At 45.3% G+C, this 20,068-nt stretch overlaps 1 protein-coding gene across 3 annotated transcripts in view; it reads right to left on the reverse strand.

The window, feature by feature from the left end:
* KNTC1 (kinetochore associated 1) overlaps window positions 1-20,068 on the reverse strand; it is a 422,937-nt gene that overhangs the window by 51,838 nt on the left and 351,031 nt on the right. For all 3 annotated transcript variants that reach the window (XM_029571458.1, XM_029571459.1, XM_029571460.1), the window contains exon 52: window positions 14,214-14,263. In XM_029571458.1, coding sequence (XP_029427318.1) covers window positions 14,214-14,263 — 50 coding nt within the window. The remainder of the gene's footprint in view (window positions 1-14,213; window positions 14,264-20,068) is intronic.

Below are 20,068 nucleotides of genomic sequence, written 5' to 3' on the forward strand. Positions count from 1 at the left end.
AGCTTTCATATAGATGCAGTCTGCTACTTCATTTGCCCCTGTCTGGAACCTCAGCCGGTAAGCCCTCCCCCTCTCCCAGTCCTATTGGCAGACCTCGAGGCATGCCCTGCCTCACCAAGGGTATTCCTGGCAGGGACCCGGATGAAGAGGAGGATATAAATTCCTTGTAAGATGGGAAAACTCCTCCTGGTTTCGAACTGTATTGGACCATGTTACGGTTTTTCCATAGACAAATTGCTGGCTCTTGTTTCCCGGATCCTGAAGATGCTGGATGTTCCTTGGGCGGTCTCTTTGACAAAACCAAAAAACCACCCCATTCTCATTTCCCTACGGAAAGCCTCTTGCTACTTTCCAGTACTGGAAGCCATCCAGGGTTTGACTGATCTTGAATGGGATGCCCCAGAAGCAAGTTTTAAAGGGGGACGAGCGTTAGAAGCTCTATGCCCACTGATCCAGCAGTGAGAAAGGATTTGCGTTTCCCTAAAGTAGATGCGCTGGTCTGTGCCATCTCTAAGCGAACAAGTATTCCAGTGGAGGGAGAAGTGGCCTTAAAGGATGAGCACAATAGATGGATGGAGTCCATCCTTAAACAGGCCTTTGAAGCAGTAGCAATGACCTTACAGATTACTTCTTGTGCCCTGGTAGCTCATTTGTGTCTACTCTCTCAGGGAATGGATGGCTCGGGGGTGAATTCCAGAGTGGTTATGGAACCTGCCTTGGGCTAGGATCTTGTCCATTTATTTTTAATTTATTTAATAGCTTTTTCATACCGATATATGTGGGTACATCATATCGGTTTACATATAACTGAAGGAAAATACAAAAAAAAGGGAAGGGGGAGAGGGAGCAGCGAGGAAATAGTATGAACCAGCGATAAAGGGTGAAAAAGGACAGAAAAAACTAATGTAGGAACAGTACCTTGGAATAAAACAAAGTAGAAATTTACATGAACTTGCCAATAAGCACAATATACAATCTTGCAAACCATACAAGAAATATACAATAAAAACTTGCCAATCAGCACAATATACAAACTTGCAAAATATACAATAATACATGGCATGAGGTCTTGCATGAGCACGGGGGTGGGGGTGGGTGGGAGGAGGAGGGCTAGGGTTACTGGGGCAAGACAAAGACAAATAAGAACAGGTGGGGAAGGAGATAAATGGAAGAAATACAAAAGACAGGGAAGGTGGAACAGGGGGGGCGGGGGGGGGGGGGGGGGGAACAGCGAGGAACTACTTTGAAACCGGAGGATAGAAAGAAAAAATGGCAGAGGAGAAACTGAGGAAGGAGAAGTACCTTGCAGATAAACAATATGGCAAGGTACAGGAACTTGCGAATAAACAATATCATAACAATATAAAATCTTGATAACAATGAGATATAGAATGGCAGTTCGTCTTGAAAAAGTACAATGGAGCGATTAGTGGGGGGGGGGAGGGTAAAGGTTGAGGGGGAACAACAGGGGCATCTAACTATGGGGGAGAGGAAGGAAGAGAAGGGGGGAGGAAGCAGGGGGGGGAAGGGTTACAGGGGGAGGGAGGGAAACTGAAAACTGGAAGGAAACAAGAGAAAAAAGTGCAGAGATAGGGAGGGGACTAAGTGGAGTCCAATTCCGGATATGCCTGTTTAAAGAGCCAAGTCTTTAGCTTTTTTTTGAATTTCAGAGAACAGGATTCCATACATTGGCCAGAGGAGTGGCCTCAGTGGTGGCAGGCAGAAGACAGCTATGGCTGCAGAACTGGTCAGCAGACGCAACCTCCAAGGCAAATCTTACCAAGACGCCCTTTAAAGGATCATTCCTTTTCGGAAGCGAACTGGAAAAGCTGGTCAGTAAATGGGGTGAATCTCCAGTTCCCCGGCTACCAGAAGATAAGATAAATCAGTTACAGCGCCCCTTGCCTATGAGGGGTCGATCCAGGGGATCCCAACACTTTTGCCTCTACAGAAACTTGACATTTCATAGGACTCGGCCCTTTGGGAGGTCTCAGTCCTTTCGTAGTCGACAACCCAAGAGAGGAGTAGGCTCGGGTTCAGGTTTGTCCTGAGCCATCAAATGAAAATTTGCCAACCCACTCTTCTTCCAGAGGTGGGTCGAGATCACGTTGGACAAATGGGTACTGGAGGTCATACAAGAAGGATATGCACTGGAATTTCAAAGCATTCCTTGGGACATATTTATAATATCTCCTTGCCACTCACAGCACAAGAAGCAGGCAGTGGAGACTACTCTTTTAAGGCTCCTCATGATGAGGGCTATAATCCCAGTACCTGCGCCCCAGGAAAATATGGGGCGTTATTCTATCTATTTCATTGTACCCAAGGAAGGTAGGTTCTTTTCGCCCCATCCTGGACCTCAAGAGCATCAACTGACATCTACAAGTAAATCATTTCCGCATGGAAATCTTATGCTCCGTGATAATAGCCGTACAATCGGGAGAGTTCTTAACCTCCCTGGATCTATCCGAGGCCTACCTACATATTCCAATCTGTCAAGAACACGAGGGAATCCTGATGCATCCGTACTTGGAAGACTGGTTGATATGGGTCAAGTCCGTGAAAGAGTATCTGGGTGACCTCCTTGTTTCAGGAACTTGGTTGGGTTGTAAACCTGGACAAAAGCAGTCTCAAGCCCTTCCACAGTCCTTGGAATATCTGGGAGTTCGGTTTGACACCATGCAGGGCAAGGTCTTCCTTCCGACCACGTAGATAAGGAAGTTGATGTCCCACGTGCGTCAGTTGATGAGCATGATACGCCCAACGGTGTGGAGCTATCTCCAAGTTCTCAGTTTGATGGTGGCAACCCTGGAAGTAGTGCTGTGGGCGAGGGCACACATGCGATTACTTCAATGCTCACCTACTGTCACGTTGGAACAAATAGTTTCAAGACTATTTGATTTGCCTCCACTTACCTATAAGAGTTTGCTCTCAGCTCCAGTGGTGGCTACAGGAAGCTCATCTGAGCAGGGGTGTACCCCTGTCCTCACCAAACTGGCTGGTCCTCACAACAGACGTGAGCCTCCGGGGCTGAGGAGCTCATTGTCAGGAACTGACAGCCCAGGGATGTTGCACCAAGGAAGATGCCCTCTGGAATATCAACTGCCTAGAAGCCCGGGTAGTAAGATTGGTGTGTTTACAATTCAGCCACAGACTCCAAGGTCAAGCAGTCTGTGTAATGTCACCCAATGCAATGACAGAAACCTACATCAACCACCAGGGTGGAACCAAGAGCCAGCAAGTGTCACAGGAGATGGTTCTCCTTATGGAATTGGCGGAAATACATCTACAGATGATCTCAGCCTCCCACATTGCAGGAAAAGACAACGTCAGAGCAGACTTTCTAAGCAGGGAGAGTCTGGATCCAGGAGAGTGGGTGTTGTTGGCCAAAGCCTTTCAGCTGACAGTAGATCGCTGGGGTCTCCTGTCCATCAACCTGCTGGCCACATCTCACAATGCGAAGTTTCCCCGATTTTTCAGTCGAAGAAGAGATCGGTGGTCCCTGGGGATTGACGCTCTTCTTCAGACCTTGCTTGAAGAAGAGTTGCTATACACCATCCCTCTGTGGCCCCTGCTAGGCAGGGTCATTCGCAGAATCGAGCACCACAGGGGATCAGTCCTACTAGTAGCTCCAGACTGGCCCAGGCATCTGTGGTATATGGACACATGGAGACTCCTAGTGGAGACCCTCCTGTACCTCCCACAACACAGGGACCTGCTACAGCAGGGACTGGCCCTTCACGAGGATCTGACTTGATTCTGTCTTATGGTCTGGCCCTTGAGAGGGCTCACCTGATGAACCGAAGATATTCTGCGGCAGTAACTGCCACCTTACTCCGAGCTCGGAAGTTCTCCTTATCCCTAGCGTATGTGCAGGTCTGGTGTCTCCTCTCGGGCAGTCAAAATCCACTAATTCTGGAATTTTTGCAGGACGGCTTGAATAAAGGTTTGACCCTTAACTCCTTGAAGGTCCAGGTAGCAGCTCTCTCCTTTTTCAGGGGGGAGGTAAACGGAACCAGTCTGTCAGCTCATCCGGATGTGACCTGTTTTCTAAAAGGGGTAAAGCACCTTTTGGAATCTTAACTTAGTATTATAGTTTATTATTTTTATATACAGTCACATTAGCCATAGCCTTCACAATGGTTTACAATATAAATACGATAAAAGAAATACAATAAAACATTAAATAAGTAGAGGTAACAGCTAAAATATTAAAAGAACATTAATAGAGGATTTAGCTTGTTAAGAAAAGATAAAAAAACATTCACTCTTAAAATAGTATTAAAATATAGTAATACAAAATATAATCTGAATCAAACAAACATTAGATAGCTGCCTGTAGCCCATTTTCTGAGTAAGCACTTTTAAAAAGCCAGGTTTTAAGTTCAGCCATGAATTTTTTTTTTATCTGACAATAATCTCAGTGAGGTTGGCAAGGTATTCCAAAGCTTGGATCCGGCTATGGATACCACCCATTCTCTTACTTGACTCAGTCTTGCTGATCTTATCGTTGGAATAGATAATAGGCCTTGGTTTACAGATCTTAAGTTCTTCTGTGGTACATGTAATTTTATTGAAAAGTTGAGCCATTCTGTTCTGTTTCCATAAATTAGATTATGGATTAGACATGCTACCTTGTATTGTATTCGATAGTGTATTGGAAGTCAGTGAAGGGTCCTCCTTTCGGCTGCTGCAATTTTTCCTTGCATTTGTTATCCTTGAAAACTGTGTTCCTGGTGGTTATGTGTTCGGCACGTCACTTCTCTGAACTACAGGCATTGTTGTGTCGGGAACCGTTCCTCTGGATGACTCCAGAACGTTACAGCTTCGTACTGTTCCATCCTTCTTGCCCAAGGTAGTCTCGGAGTTTCATTTGAATCAGTCCATTTTGTTGCCAACCCTAGATAAGCACAAGACTTGAAAAAATACCACCTCCTCAGTCATTTACATGTCAGTAGACTTTTGGTGTGGTATCTGGAAGTTCCAGAACTGGTCTGAAAGATGCACCACCTGTTTTTCCTTCACAGTGAAAGGAAGTGGGGCAAACCAGCTTCACAAGCTACTATAGCTCGCTAGATTAAGGAGGTGGTCACGGTAGCCTATGTGGAGGCAGGAAAGCCATTACCTTCTCAGGTTAAAGCTCATTCCACTAGAGCTCAGGCGGTCTCATGGGCGGAGGTCAGACTGCTGTCTCCTGTCGATATCTGCCGGGTAGCGACGTGGTCCTCCTTGCACACATTCTCCAGGTTTTATTGCCTGGACCTACAGGCCCGAGAGGACGTTGCCTTTGCACAGGCCGTGTGGACTGGACCACAGGCAGCCTCCCATCCCGATCGACAGTAGCTTTTCTACATTATCTGGCTACACGCTAGGAAATAGAGAAATTACTTAACTGATAATTTTTGGACCACAGGCAGCCTCCCATCCCGATCGACAGTAGCTTTTCTACATTATCTGGCTACACGCTAGGAAATAGAGAAATTACTTAACTGATAATTTTTGGACCACAGGCAGCCTCCCATCCCGATCGACAGTAGCTTTTCTACATTATCTGGCTACACGCTAGGAAATAGAGAAATTACTTAACTGATAATTTTTGGACCACAGGCAGCCTCCCATCCCGATCGACAGTAGCTTTTCTACATTATCTGGCTACACGCTAGGAAATAGAGAAATTACTTAACTGATAATTTTTGGACTCAGCATCCCGCCTATGGCTGCCCAAGAATGGTGCCAAGGATTCACCAGTGGAGTAGATACAGATTCCAAGAGATTACGGGTAAACTGTCATCCAACCCCTAGATCAGGGCATCTATATTTTTACTGGGGTTCAGTGTTTATGATTGGTTGAGTACAGTTACGGTTATCCATTTTTAATCATATTTTAACTCCAGTTTTTTCAATAGTATGTCCACAGTGGCTTTTGAAGAGAATATTGAAGGGCTGAGATCACTGCAGGGTGCGCATAGGGTGACATCAGCTTTGCAATCTGACTCAGTCTCCATCTGCTGGCAGGGGAGCACATAACCCACTGGTCCTGAGTCTATCTGTCTACACTAAGGAAAACAAAATTATTAGGTAAGTAATTTCTCCATTTCCTAGCGGGTAGCCAGATGGACTCAGTACCAATGGGATGATCTTTATCTTTATCGATGTACATACTTGATGTCCTTTTATACAAATAATTGTGTGGGGGTTTTTTGGTTGTTGTTGCAGCTGGTAGCAGGGATTAGAACAGTGTTTGAATGACATCAAAGAGTCATAAGAACTTGCCACACTGGGTCCGACTGAGGGTCAATCAAACCCACCTCCTGTTTCCATCATTGGCCAATCCAGGTCAAAAGTACCTGGCAAGATCCCAAACAGTAAACAGATCCCATGCTGCTATCAAGCAGTGATGGCTAATTTTTTTTTTTAAGACTATTTGGTTTGACTTCTCCTCCAGGAATTTATCCAAACCTTTTTTAAACTCAGCTAAGCTAACTGTCTTAACCACATCCTCTGGTAATGAATTCCAGAGCTTAATTGTGGGTTGAGTGAAAAATAATTCTCTTCAATTTGTTTTAAATGTGCTACTTCTTAATAATCACCTCCTCTCCCTTAAAGGAATCATAGTATGGTATGGAGCTGTTTCTGCTCAACCCTTCAATGGTGTTGCAACTCCATGGGGAGTGGTGTTCCCACCCGATGGTCTTACTCCTCTGCCTCAGGGCTACCTACTAACTTCACAGAGTGCCTCCTAGTCTTTATAGTTTTTGAAATTGTAAATAACCGATTTACATTTACCTGTTTTATTCCACTCATGATTTTATAGACATCTACCATATACCATGAGACATGGTTCACAGAATCTCATGATTGGGATACAACTATACCTGGCTATAACTTGTTAAGGAAGGACAGAGAGGCTATAACTTATTAAGGAAGGACAGAGAGGATAGAAATTGTTAAGGAAGGACAGAGAGGATAGAAAAGGGGGAGGTGTGGCTCTATGTCAGAAACAACATCCAAGCATCTGAGCTACAAGGAAGTTGGGGTAAAGAAGAAGCTCTATGGGTCGACCTAAAAAAAGATGACGGAGCATCCATTTATATTGGAGTGGTTTACAGGCCTCCAAACCAAAAGGAAGAGCTGGACAGAGATCTGGTTGAAGACATCCATAAGATAGGTAAGAAGGGAGAAGTGGTGATCGTGGGTGACTTTAATATGCCAGATGTAGACTGGAAAATCCCATCTGCAGAAACTAAAAATAGTAGAGCAATAGTGGATGCCATGCAAGTATCTTTGTTCAAACAAATGGTGTTGGAACCTACGAGAGAAGGTGCTATACTCGACTTATTGCTCACTAATGCAGATAATGTCTCAGATGTCCAGGTGGGCGCCCACCTCAGCAGCAGTGATCATCAAACGGTATGGTTTAATATCACTAATAGAATAGGGAAAAGAACCACAAAGACCCGAGTTTTACAGTTCAAAAACACGGACTTTGAGGAAATGGGTAAGTACCTGGAGGAAGAACTAAAAGGATGGGAGAACGAGAGAGATGTGGAGCAGCAGTGGACCAATCTAAAACAAGCAATCACCAAGGCAACTACTCTATATGTTAGAAATGTAAAGAAAAGCAAAAGAAAATTGAAACCTATCTGGTTCTCAAAGGAGGTGGCTGACAAAATTAAAGCTAAAAGAACAGCATTCAAGAAATATAAAAGATCCCAAAGGGAGGAACACAAAGAAGAATATTTGATTCAACTGAGGGAGACAAAGAAATTAATCAAGTTGGCAAAAAGTCAAGCGGAAGAGAGGATTGCCAAGGAGATAAAAAATGGTGACAAAACATTTTTCAGATACATCAGCGAAAAGAGAAAGGTCCAAAGTGGTATAGTGAAATTGAAAGGTGATAATGATCAATGTTTGGAGAGAGACGAAGAAATGGCAGAAATATTAAACGAATACTTCAGCTCTGTGTTCACTAAAGAAGACCCTGGAGAAGGACCATCTCTACACAACAAGAAACTGGAAGGAAATGGAATAGATGAAAATCCTTTTACAGTAGAAAATGTGTGGGAAGAGCTAAAGAACCTGAAAGTGGACAAAGCCATGGGGCCTGATGGGATTCATCCAAGGATATTGAGGGAGCTCAGAGATGTTCTGGCGGGTCCGCTGTGTGACCTGTTCAATAGATCCCTTGAAACGGGAGTGGTGCCGAGTGATTGGAGAAGAGCGGTGGTGGTCCCGCTTCACAAGAGTGGGAACAGGGAGGAGGCTGGCAACTACAGACCGGTTAGCCTCACTTCGGTGGTGGGAAAAGTAATGGAGTCACTGCTGAAAGAGAGAATAGTGAACTATCTACAGTCCGGAGAATTGATGGACCAGAGGGCAACATGGATTCACCAGGGGAAGATCCTGTCAAACAAATCTGATTGACTTTTTTGACTGGGTAACCAAGGAATTGGATCAAGGAAGAGCGCTCGATATCATATACTTGGATTTCAGCAAAGCTTTTGATACGGTTCCGCACAGGAGACTGGTGAATAAAACGAGAAGCTTAGGAGTGAGTGCCGAGGTGGTGACCTGGATTGCAAATTGGTTGACGGACAGAAGACAATGTGTGATGGTAAATGGAACCTTCTCTGAAGAGAGAGCGGTTTTAAGTGGTGTACCGCAAGGATCGGTGTTGGGACCGGTCCTGTTCAATATCTTTGTGAGCGACATTGCAGACGGGATAGAAGGTAAGGTTTGTCTTTTTGCGGATGACACTAAGATCTGCAACAGAGTGGACACGCCGGAAGGAGTGGAGAGAATGAGACGGGATCTAAGGAAACTGGAAGAGTGGTCGAAGATATGGCAGCTGAGATTCAATGCCAAGAAGTGCAAAGTCATGCATATGGGGAGTGGAAATCCGAATGAACTGTACTCGATGGGGGGGGAAAGGCTGATGTGCACGGAGCAGGAGAGGGACCTTGGGGTGATAGTGTCTAATGATATGAAGTCTGCGAAACAATGCGACAAGGCGATAGCAAAAGCCAGAAGAATGCTGGGCTGCATAGAGAGAGGAATATCGAGTAAGAAAAGGGAAGTGATTATTCCCTTGTACAGGTCCTTGGTGAGGCCTCACCTGGAGTACTGTGTTCAGTTCTGGAGACCGTATCTACAAAAAGACAAAGACAAGATGGAAGCGGTACAGAGAAGGGCGACCAGGAAGGTGGAGGATCTTCATCGGATGACGTACGAGGAGAGATTGAAGAATCTAAATATGTACACCCTGGAGGAAAGGAGGAGCAGAGGAGATATGATACAGACTTTCAGATACTTGAAAGGTTTTAATGATCCAAAGGCAATGACAAACCTTTACCATAAGAAAAAAATCAGCAGAACCAGGGGTCACGATTTGAAGCTCCAGGGAGGAAGATTCAGAACCAATGTCAGGAAGTATTTCTTCACGGAGAGGGTGGTGGATGCCTGGAATGCCCTTCCGGAGGAAGTGGTGAAGACCAGAACTGTGAAGGACTTCAAAGGGGCGTGGGATAAACACTGTGGATCCATAAAGTCAAGAGGCCGCCAATGAAGAGTGGGTGACTCGCCAGAATGATGGCTACTGCCTGGACACAATACCCTTATTCAATAAACATACACATGGTTACTGTGACTCCAACATCACTCTAAGCTTCAACAGCAAGAGGAAATGTGGAAAAAAGGATTTGCACTCACAAAGCCGGGAGTAGCTGGCTTGTTACGGCGGTTACTACCCCAAACCAAATGTGCCTGATACTTCACTTTCGATGCACATCCAGCATAGCTCTCTGCTCCAACGGCAGGGGAGAAGAAAAACTGATACTTCACGCATATCCAGCATAGCTCTCTGCTTCAACAGCAGGGGAAAAGAAAAACTGATACTTCACGCATATCCAGCATAGCTTCAACGGCAGGGGAGAAGAAAAAAGGATTCACACTCACAAAGCGGGGAGTAGCTGGCTTGTTACGGCGGTTACTACCCCAAACCAAATGTGCCTGATACTTCACTTTCGATGCATATCCAGCATAGCTCTCTGCTTCAACGGCAGGGGAGAAGACTGATACTTTACACATATCCAGCATAGCTCTCTGCTTCAACGGCAGGGGAGAAGAAAAACAACCAATAAGGGCTGTATAACATAGTCTGGGTTAAAACAAATAAGCATGGGTGTAGCTTGCTTATTGCGGCGGTTACTACCCCTACTACCCCTAACTAATCAAGCTAGATATTTCACTTGGATGCAGCTCCATCACTGCTCTCTACATTAATGGTGGGGGAGGAAGGGAAATAGAACCAAGAGCTAAAAGAAACAGATAAGTATGAGAGAAAAAATGTGTGAAGCTTGCTGGGCAGACTGGATGGGCCATTTGGTCTTCTTCTGCCGTCATTTCTATGTTTCCTCCCTCACATGTCTCTACTCCAAGCTGAACAGACCCAACCTATTTAGTCTTTCCTCGTAGAGGAGTCATTTCATCCCTTTTATCATTTTGGTCACCCTTCTCTGTACTTTTTCTAATTCAACTATATCTTTTTTGAGAACTGTATACTCTAAGTGCAGCCTCGCCATGGAGCAATACAGGGTCATGACATTCACTATTTTATTCTCCATTCCTTTTCCTAATAATTCCTAACATTCTCTTTGCTTTTTTTACCGCCGCACACTGAACCGAGGATTTCAAAGTATTGTTCACTATGTTGACCAGGTCCTTTTCCTAGCAGTAATTCCTAATATAGAGCTGAGGAGCATCCTTGAAGGGTTACCATCTCAGAAGAGGGGAGGACCCGAAATGGTCAAGTTGCAAATGGGCAACATTGTAGCCCTACCAGACGAGGGAATTCTGATGTCAGAAGCCCTAGAACATAGTTATGTTGGAGGCATGGAAACATGGTCAGGGCCTGGATGACTGTTTTCATGGAATGGCCAAGTAGATATGGCAGACATACAATGGAATACCACAGATCATCTTGGTAGGCTAACAGTGGATAGTGATAGTGTTAGTTTTGTGGCTAGGGTATAGTTCAGGGAAATGAAATATGCTTACTTGTATTAAAAAGGCTGAGATCTACTGTATTAAATTAGGAGGGGGGGGGTTTGGAGGATCTAGCTGTTAACTGGGCAAACTGGTGGATAAACTGGTGAAAGTGGCAATGGTGGGGGCATGTGCTCCTTTTAAGCGAGATTTACACGCTTAGGCGCTCGCCCTCTTAAAATTGGGTGCACATATGCACATGGTCAGGCTTTTTTATAACATGCGTGCATATATGCCTGCAATTTATGAAATGGCCGTGTACCTGGGTGTGTGCTGACACACACACACACACACCAAAAAGTGCTTGCGCGCCGATTTGAAAGTTTATTTATTTATTTAAAAGTTTTCTATACCGATGTTAGTTGAAACATCACCTCGGTTTACATGGAACAAAAGCAACGGAAATTACAAGTAACAGGGGAAGGGTAAGGGGTACAAAAACCATAAGGAGAGCAGAGAAGCATAGGAACAAACAACAAGTGAACTATAATGTCATAAGAACAAGGTCATAGTCAAATTCAGGTCATGATCCATCACAATTCAATATTCATCAAGGGTGTTGGGGAAAGGCTTGTTTGAATAGCCAGGTTTTGAGCTGGGCTCTGAATTTGGTGATGCAAGGTTCAAGTCTGAGGTGGGTTGGGAGTGAGTTCCAGTGCATAGGTCCAGCAATGGACAGCGCCTGATCCCTTGTAGCTGTGAGGTGTGCTTTCTTTAGGGATGGCACATGGAGGGACCCTTTGCTAGTGGTCCTTGTCGGTCGATTCGAGCAGGCAAATTGGAGGGGATCTGCCAGCCAGTTGGAGCGATGGGAATATAAGGCTTTATGTATAATGGTCAGGGATTTAAAGAGGATGCGGGAGGGAATAGGGAGCCAGTGTAGGTCCTTCAGTATAGGGGAAAAATGGTCGTATTTGTGAGTGTTGGAGAGGGTTCTGGCTACAGTGTTCTGTAGCATTTGGAGGGGCTTTAAGGAGGAGTAGGGTAGGCCAAGAAAGAGGGAGTTACAGTAATCCATCTTGGATGCCAGTGTAGCCTGGACGACAGTGCGGAAGTCACTAGCGTGAAGGAGAGGTTTCAGGTTTTTTAAGACTTTAAGTTTGAAGAAACCCTCTTTGAGTATGGCACTGATATGTTTTTTGAAGTTCAGTTGTTGGTCGATTAGGACCCCCAGGTTTCTTGCGCAGGGCTGTGCATGAGGAATCTTGATAGCAGAGTCAATTGAGAGTGCGGGATTAGTAGGGTGGTGATGGGATATGAGGAGGAGTTCAGTTTTGGCAGTGTTTAGAGCAAGGTGGAGGTTGGTAAGTAAGGAGTTGATGGCAGCGAGATGGTTTCCCCAGGATTCAAGGGTGTCAGATAGGGAGCCTTGAATGGGTATGATGATTTGCACATCATCAGCGTAGAGAAAGAATTTGAGGCCAAGTTCTGATAAGAGTTTGCACAAGGGGGTGAGGTAAATGTTAAAGAGGGTAGAAGAGAGGGAGGAGCCTTGGGGGACTCCTTGGGCGAGGGCGTAGTGGGAGGACTCAGCATTGCCTATTTTCACGGTGAATTTCCTATTGTCGAGGTAGGATGAGAACCACTTAAGGGCTGTGCCGGAAAGGCCAATGTCAGTTAGGCGGGCAAGGAGATGGGTGTGATTTATGGTGTCAAAAGCTGCTGAAATGTCCAGTAGAGCAAGAAGGTAGCTGTGACCTTGATCCATTCCCCTGAGTAAGTAGTCAGTCAAGGAAAGTAAGAGGGTCTCAGTGTTGAGGTGTTTACGGAAGCCAAATTGAGAGGGGTGGAGAAGGTTGTGAGTTTCAAGGAATTCTGTAAGTTGCGAGTTGACGACCTTCTCCATGATTTTTGAGATGAAAGGGAGATTGGAGATAGGGCGAAAGTTGGCGGGGTCCTTGGGGTCAAGTGCAGGTTTTTTGAGCAGTGGTTTGACCACAGCATGCTTGAGTGGGTCAGGGACAATGCCTGAAGAGAGGGAGCAATTGATAACATCTGCAATGGGTTTGGAAATGATGTCAGGTATGGTGAGGAGGGCTTTGGTAGGGATAGTGTCTGATGGATGAGTCGCAGGTTTCATCTTTTTGAGGATAGATGAGATTTCAGTGGATGAAACGAGTTCAAGGTCGCTAAAGGAGGACGAGGGTGGGTCAGTGCCTGTAGCAGCTGGGAGCGAGGAGGGAGTAGAGGGAAATCGGAGAAGGATGGTTGCGATTTTGTCATGAAAGTAGCGTCCCAGTTCTTCACATTTGCTGCTGGCTTCGCTGTCAGGAATGGGGGGGGATGTGTGTTTGGTAAGGGAAGAAACATAGGTGAAGAGGGCTTTGGGGTTATATTTGTAATCGTGGATTCTTAGGGCGTAGTAGTCTAGTTTGGCTTTAAGGGTGGCTAGCCTGTAGAGATGTAGTGAGGATTTGAATATGGATGCTTTTTGCAGGGATGGGTCTTTACGCCATGTGCATTCTTTCTGCCTGAGCTCATGTTTCATTAGTTTGAGGTCTGGGGAGTACCATGGGTTTTGTTTTTTTGCAGATAGTTTAGTTTTATGTGTGGTGATAGGGCACAGTTTGTTTGCAATATCTAAGGTGATGTGGCTCCAAGAGTCTAGGGCTGTGTTTGGAGTTGAGCAGTTGAGTTTCAGAGAAGAGCTGGCAAAGGCTGAAGTGAGGTCCTCACTGGGGCAGGATTTTCTGTAGGCAAAAGATGTGGTGGAGGGGGATTTGGATGGTTTGGGTATCTTTATAGAGATGGAAGATTTGACAATAGCATGATCGGACCATGGGACAGGGGTACAGTGTGGTTTAGAGGGTAGGCTAATGCTGGAGTTGACAAAGAGGAGGTCCAGGGTGTGCCCTGCTTTGTGCGTGGGGGAGGTGATAACTTGGGTAAAGCCGATGGCTTCGAGTGTGCTGAGGATGGCTTCACATGAGGTGGAGCGGGGGGTGGCATCAACATGGAGGTTGAAATCCCCCAGGATAATGGCAGGGGCATCGCTGTTGATGTTGTTGGAGATAAACTCTATAAGGGGGGAGGGGTTGTGTTCGAGAATGCTAGGGGGGGCATATACTAGGCAGACCTGGAGATTCTGAGATTTGAATAGCCCAATCTCTAATTTGTGTGCAGCAAAGGCTAATATTTTACCAAATTAGTGCACCAAAAATATGACTTACCTTCTAAGATCTTCATCCTCCTGAATATCACCAACAAATTCCTGATTTTTCTTTATTAAAAAAATAAATAATAAAAAATCATCACCAAGGAATCAATCTGAATTTCTAGTTTTAAGAAAAGGGCTGAAATATAAGAATACAATGAAGCATTAACTATGCTAGAAGAGCCATAGGACTACATGTATGACAGGGCCTCTTCCATTTTCTGTATCTGGGAAAATTACTTATGCCCTTCTACCATAATATATATATGGGTGGATATTGAAAAGGTTTGTCTGGTTAACTGTGGGAGTTATCCAGACAAACTATGTTTAAACTTTTCCACTTGCTGACCAGTTAAATTGGAAAATAGGAATAGGAAAATTGCAGCCTGCACAGAAGTTAGCTGGACAAAAAGAGGCAGAGCCGAGGCATCCCTGGGACCTGATTAACCTTTAGCAGGATGGCACCTATTTTCAGCGCTGACTGACCAGTTACCCAGGTAATTCTAGTGGGCCAAAAGTACAGGTCTAAATTAACTGGACTTTTCTGCCCAATACAAGTTCTTCAAGCAAAACACTGCATCTATTTTTTTGCAATATCAACATCTTGTTCTTCTCAAAGAAATAATTATTAACGTTATAATACAGTTGGTATAATTTTTGCTTATTTAACTGAGCAGTTATACAAAAAATTAACATTCAATCAGGTCCTGATTCACTAAGCTTTTTTGAACCCCACAGCATTAAGAAGGCAATTTTATAACTGTGTGAGTAAAGCTATGCTATTGAATTGAGCTTTTACTCGCATTAAGTGCACTTAACGGGAGTAAATGGGCTTTTGAAAATTACTACATTTACATTTTCCTTTAAAAATTATCCTATAAGCACGTAAATCCCAACATTACCCTTCGAAAATGCCTTTACCCAGTTTGCATAGAAGTACATATGAAACTGGGTTAGTGCGTACTTTTTACAGTCACTAAGCCTTGGGCTATTTTAGAACAGCCATTCACATGTGGAAATGGCTTTGAAAATCATATCTAGAGTAAAGTACCTTAGTGAGTCAGGCCCTCAGTATTCCCAATATAAATATACAATGCAATATATGAGCTGCCGAAGCACATTCACTAGACCTAACCAAAGAGTCCATCACACAAAACTAGGTGGTTATAATTTACATTATTCAGAAATAGGCATTGACTTTTCACTGCACATCATAATTAACCAGAACTAAAAGAAATATCTATATTTTAAAAAAATCTAAAGCCCTTTCCAAGTGTCTGATTATACGAACAATTCAAAAATAGAGTGCAGATGAAATTATAAAATAGCACCTAAAATACGTTGCTCAGAAATCCTTAAATTTACAGTGAACTGCAATTCCATTTCCGATACTTCCTATACTTTTATTTTTTTTAATTCAATATTTAGCCCATTCTTATAGAACACACACACAATCCAGTATTCAAAACATCAATATAACACAAATACATAACATATTATATATAACAGCAACATCCACAGCAGCAAGGAAAAAAAGTGAGACAGAACCATTCTCCATTGGCTTGCCACTTTATTTCTCTGTAAAAGAAAAATTTCAAGGCCTGCCTGAACGACATTGCATCTGAAGATAAGCACATCAGTTGGGGTGGTTTATTCCACCAAAAGGGATGGCACAGGAGACTGCATGATTATGATCCACTGCCAGGCTTAACACTTTTCCAGAGGGAGCCAGTAAAAAGTTTTCATCTTGTGAATATAAGCACCCAGGTGCTTAAGAAACCAAAGAATCCACCAAGCAGGCAGGTCCCAAAGCAAGCAAAGCTTTAAAAGCCATTGTCAGGGACTTAAATCTGTAAACAGATGCAAGCTTCCACCTCCAGGGATTGATCACAATGCATCCACTCGCAGTATGAATGGGTGAAAGCACTGATGGAGATATCCTATTGTAGAGAATAATTACTCCTTTCCTATGCACTGTCACTGTTGAAATCTCAGAGTAACCACATAAAAACACACAGAGTTATGCTTTGAAAGCCTAACTAGGACATCAAATAATGATGGTACAAACTAGCTATTCAAGACCTATGAAGTTAGCATGGACTGCGCTGCTTTTCTACTTAATAAGGCTGCGCTTGCCACGCCATCAATTTCAGCAGGGTTGTGCTGCTTTGTTGGAGGGCAGGAGTGTACCCTGCCCTACCGGAAGTAGTCCAATGCTAGAGCTGGCTCGGCCCTGTGGCCGGAAGTCATTCCCTTGGCCAAGGTGGCTGAAGGAGAATGCTGCTGCCTGCTATGTTAAGGAGGAAGTGAGAGCATGTATGTGGGAGAGTGAGAGCATTTGTGCTTGTGTGTGAGAAAGTGAGAGAGAGCATGTGTGTAGGAGACTGAGAGAGCATGTGTTCAGGAGTAAGAGAGCATGTATAAGGGAGAGTGAGAAAGAGCATGTGTGTATGTATGTGGGGGAACCAGAGGGAGCATGTGTGTGCACAACTACCACAGTTACTCGCTAATCCATGCCTGCTAATCCATGACAATTTTAGGGCATCTGGATATCAGAAGTTCCAAGGTAGGGATATAACAGGGAATTTTTTTTAAATCCTTATTTTAATTGCTGGGTGTTATTTGATGTAAAAAGAAAAATTGGTTCTTACTTGCTAATTTTCGTTCCTGTAATACCACAGAACAGTCCAGACAAGTGGGTTTTGCATCCCTACCAGCAGATGGAGGCAGAGAATGAAAACTTTTCAGGCACTGCTACATAACTGAGAGTGCCACCTGCAGTCTCTCAGTATTAACCAGTACCCATGCCAAGATGTCTAAATTATCACACCCCAATAAACTCTGGATGAGCAGAGACTAAAAATTGGAGCCCCCTTAAAACTAGGACCCCTTGTCTCAAACAAAGAACATATTAAACAATGTATACTTCTAGTAAATCAGCATATGTTTACATACTATCTCAGCAACATCCAGAAGAGAGGAAGTCTTTCGAAAGAAGGGGACAGGTCTCTGTACTGATCTGTGGTATTACAGGAATGAAAATTAGCAAAATTAGTAAGAACCAATTTTCTTTTCCAATGCAAAAGCCAGATCAGTCCAGACAAGTGGGATGTACCAGACTCTCTATACTGAGTAGAAACTCGAAAGACCCACACACAACACACTTACCCTAAAAGTTGCCTCCTCTGGTGCCTGCACATCCAAGCGGTAATATTTGGTAAAAGTGTTGCTACCCAACAAATCTCCCTCAGAGAATTCAGTTGACACTCTGTCCAGGAGATTGCCTGTGCCCTAGTGAAATGCATCTGCAACCTCTCTGGCACTGACCGACCCTTACAGATGTAAGCTGTAGTTATTGCCTCTTTCAGTTATCTTGCAATCGTGCCCTTGGAAGCCTTATTTCCCTTCTTTGCTCCACTGAACAGGACAAACAGGTGATCTGATATCCAAAAGGCATTCGTTACAAGAAAATTATTCCTTACCTGCTAATTTTCGTTCCTGTAGTACCAAGGATCAGTCCAGACGGTGGGTTATGTCCCCCGTCCAGCAGATGGAGTCAGACAAGGCTTCGGAGGGTGCTGACATATTAACCAGTGCACCCTCTGTAAGAGCTCAGTATAGAGTATATCAAAGCCAGAATAATAACTTACGAAGGATGGATCAAGTGTCCCCAACCATAACAGAACATAAAGTAAGGCCATAACTGTAACTTGCAGAAAGAACCATGAAACAGTCTCAAAAGACAAGATTAACCACGTGTTTCAGAATGAGTAGAGTAGATCGAGCAGGAAAGACCCTAGAAACCCAGCAATCAATGAGGTGGGCGTCTGGACTGATCCTTGGTACTACAGGAACGAACAATTAGCAGGTAAGGAATAATTTTCTTTTCCCTGTAAGTACCAGGATCAGTCCAGACGGTGGGATGTACCAAAGCTTCCCTACACCGGGTGGTCCCTTGAAAGCCCTGCTCGAATGACCTGGTCGCCAAAGTGTCCGGAGGTGGATGATGGTAGGTGCAGTCGATAATGTTGCGCAAAGGTGTGCAAAGACTTCCAAGTCGCCGCCCGGCAAATCTCTTGGGAGGAGACGGACTGTACCTCGGCCCAGGAAGCTGCCTGTGAACGAAGAGAATGGGCTTTGACGCCCGGTGGAGGAGTCCGAACAGCACCAATGTACACTGAGGCTATGGCATCCTTAAGCCATCTCGCAATAGTCGTCTTCGAGGCCTGGGACCCCTTCCTCAGCACGACCACAGGACAAACAAATGGTCCGAGACTCTGATGTCATTAGTGACTTCCAAGTAGCGAATTAGAGTGCGTTTGACATCCAGGAAACGAAGAGATCTCGGTTATTCAGCTGTGAAGGACGGAAGCTCTACCGTCTGGTTCAGGTGGAAAGTCGAGACGACCTTGGGTGGAAATGAGGGAACTGTATGTAGAGACACACCGGTGTCCGTGAAACAGAGGTAGGGTTCCCGGCAAGAGAGCGCTTGAAGTTCCGAGATGCGGCGTGCGGAACAAATGGCCACCAGAAAAACTGTCTTGAGCGTGAGATCCTTGATGGTGGCGTTGTGCTGAGGCTCGAAGGGAGGACCTGCCAGAGTCCTAAGGACCAAATTAAGGCTTCAAGAAGGGCACGGATCCCTCACTGGGGGCCGTAGATGCTTCGCTCCCTTGAGAAAACGGGCGATGTCAGGCTGTACCAAGAACAAAGAATGATCTGCGTACTGAATGAGCGAGCCCAGAGCGGCCACTTGGACCCGTAAGGAATTGTAGGTGAGGCCTTTGTCCAGTCCGTCTTGAAGGAACGCCAGGATCTGAGGAACCAAGGCCCTTGTGGGATGAGTACCATGCGCTGTGCACCAAGCCTCAAAGATCTTCCAGACCCTCACATAAGCGACCGAAGTAGAAGTTTTGCGGGCCTTGAGGAGAGTCGAGACTACTGCATCAGGGTATCCTTTGCGCCTGAGGCGGCGCTGTTCAAAAACCAGGCCGCAAGACAGAAGCTTTCTGCCCAATAAAAATACTGGTCCCTGATGGAGCAATCGATGAAGATGGCCCAACCGAAGTGGGCCGTCCACTGCTAATGGAGCAGATCTGTGAACCAGGGGCGACGTGGCCATTCAGGAGCCACCAGAATGATGGGCCCCCGATGGAGCTCTATTCTCCGAATGACCTTGCCCACTAGAGGCCATGGGGGAAAAACAGAGTAGAAGGTGGTGCGGCCAAGGGAGCACTAGAGCGTCTACTCCTTCCGCCCCGTACTCCCGCCTGTGGCTGAAGAATCGTGATGCTTTGGTGTTGAGAGACGTCACCATCAGGTCCAGGCGATGTGGCCCCCAGCGATGAATGAGAAGTTGCATTGCTTCGTCGGAGAGAGACTACTCTCCGTGGTCCAATCGCTGACGACTCAGGTAGTCTGCCTGAATGTTGTCTACGCCCGCAATGTGTGAAGCTGCCAGGCACGCTAAGAGCTTCTCCGCCCACTCCATCAGGCGTGTCATCTCGAGCGATATGTTTCGGCTCCTCGTGCCTCCCTGTCGGTTGATATACGCTACGGTGGTCACGTTGTCTGAGAGGATCCTTACCACCTGATTCCGCACCAGGGGTAGGAAGTGTATTAGGGCCAGGCGCACTGCTCTTGTTTCCAGCCGATTGATCGGCCAGGTCGCTTGTGCCTTCGTCCACTGCCCCTACGCTGAGCTCTGGTCGCATACTGCCCCCCAGCCGGATAGGCTGGCGTCGGTGGTGACCGCCACCCAATCCGGTACCTCAAGGGAAAAGCCTTGGGCCAGATGTCGCGGGTCCAACCACCAACTCAAGCTGTCCTTGGCGAACTGGGGGAGAGGGAGTACAAGCTGGTAGTCCTACG

Source organism: Rhinatrema bivittatum, chromosome 11 (genome assembly GCF_901001135.1).
Source record: "Rhinatrema bivittatum chromosome 11, aRhiBiv1.1, whole genome shotgun sequence".
Taxonomy (NCBI): Eukaryota; Metazoa; Chordata; class Amphibia; order Gymnophiona; family Rhinatrematidae; genus Rhinatrema; species Rhinatrema bivittatum.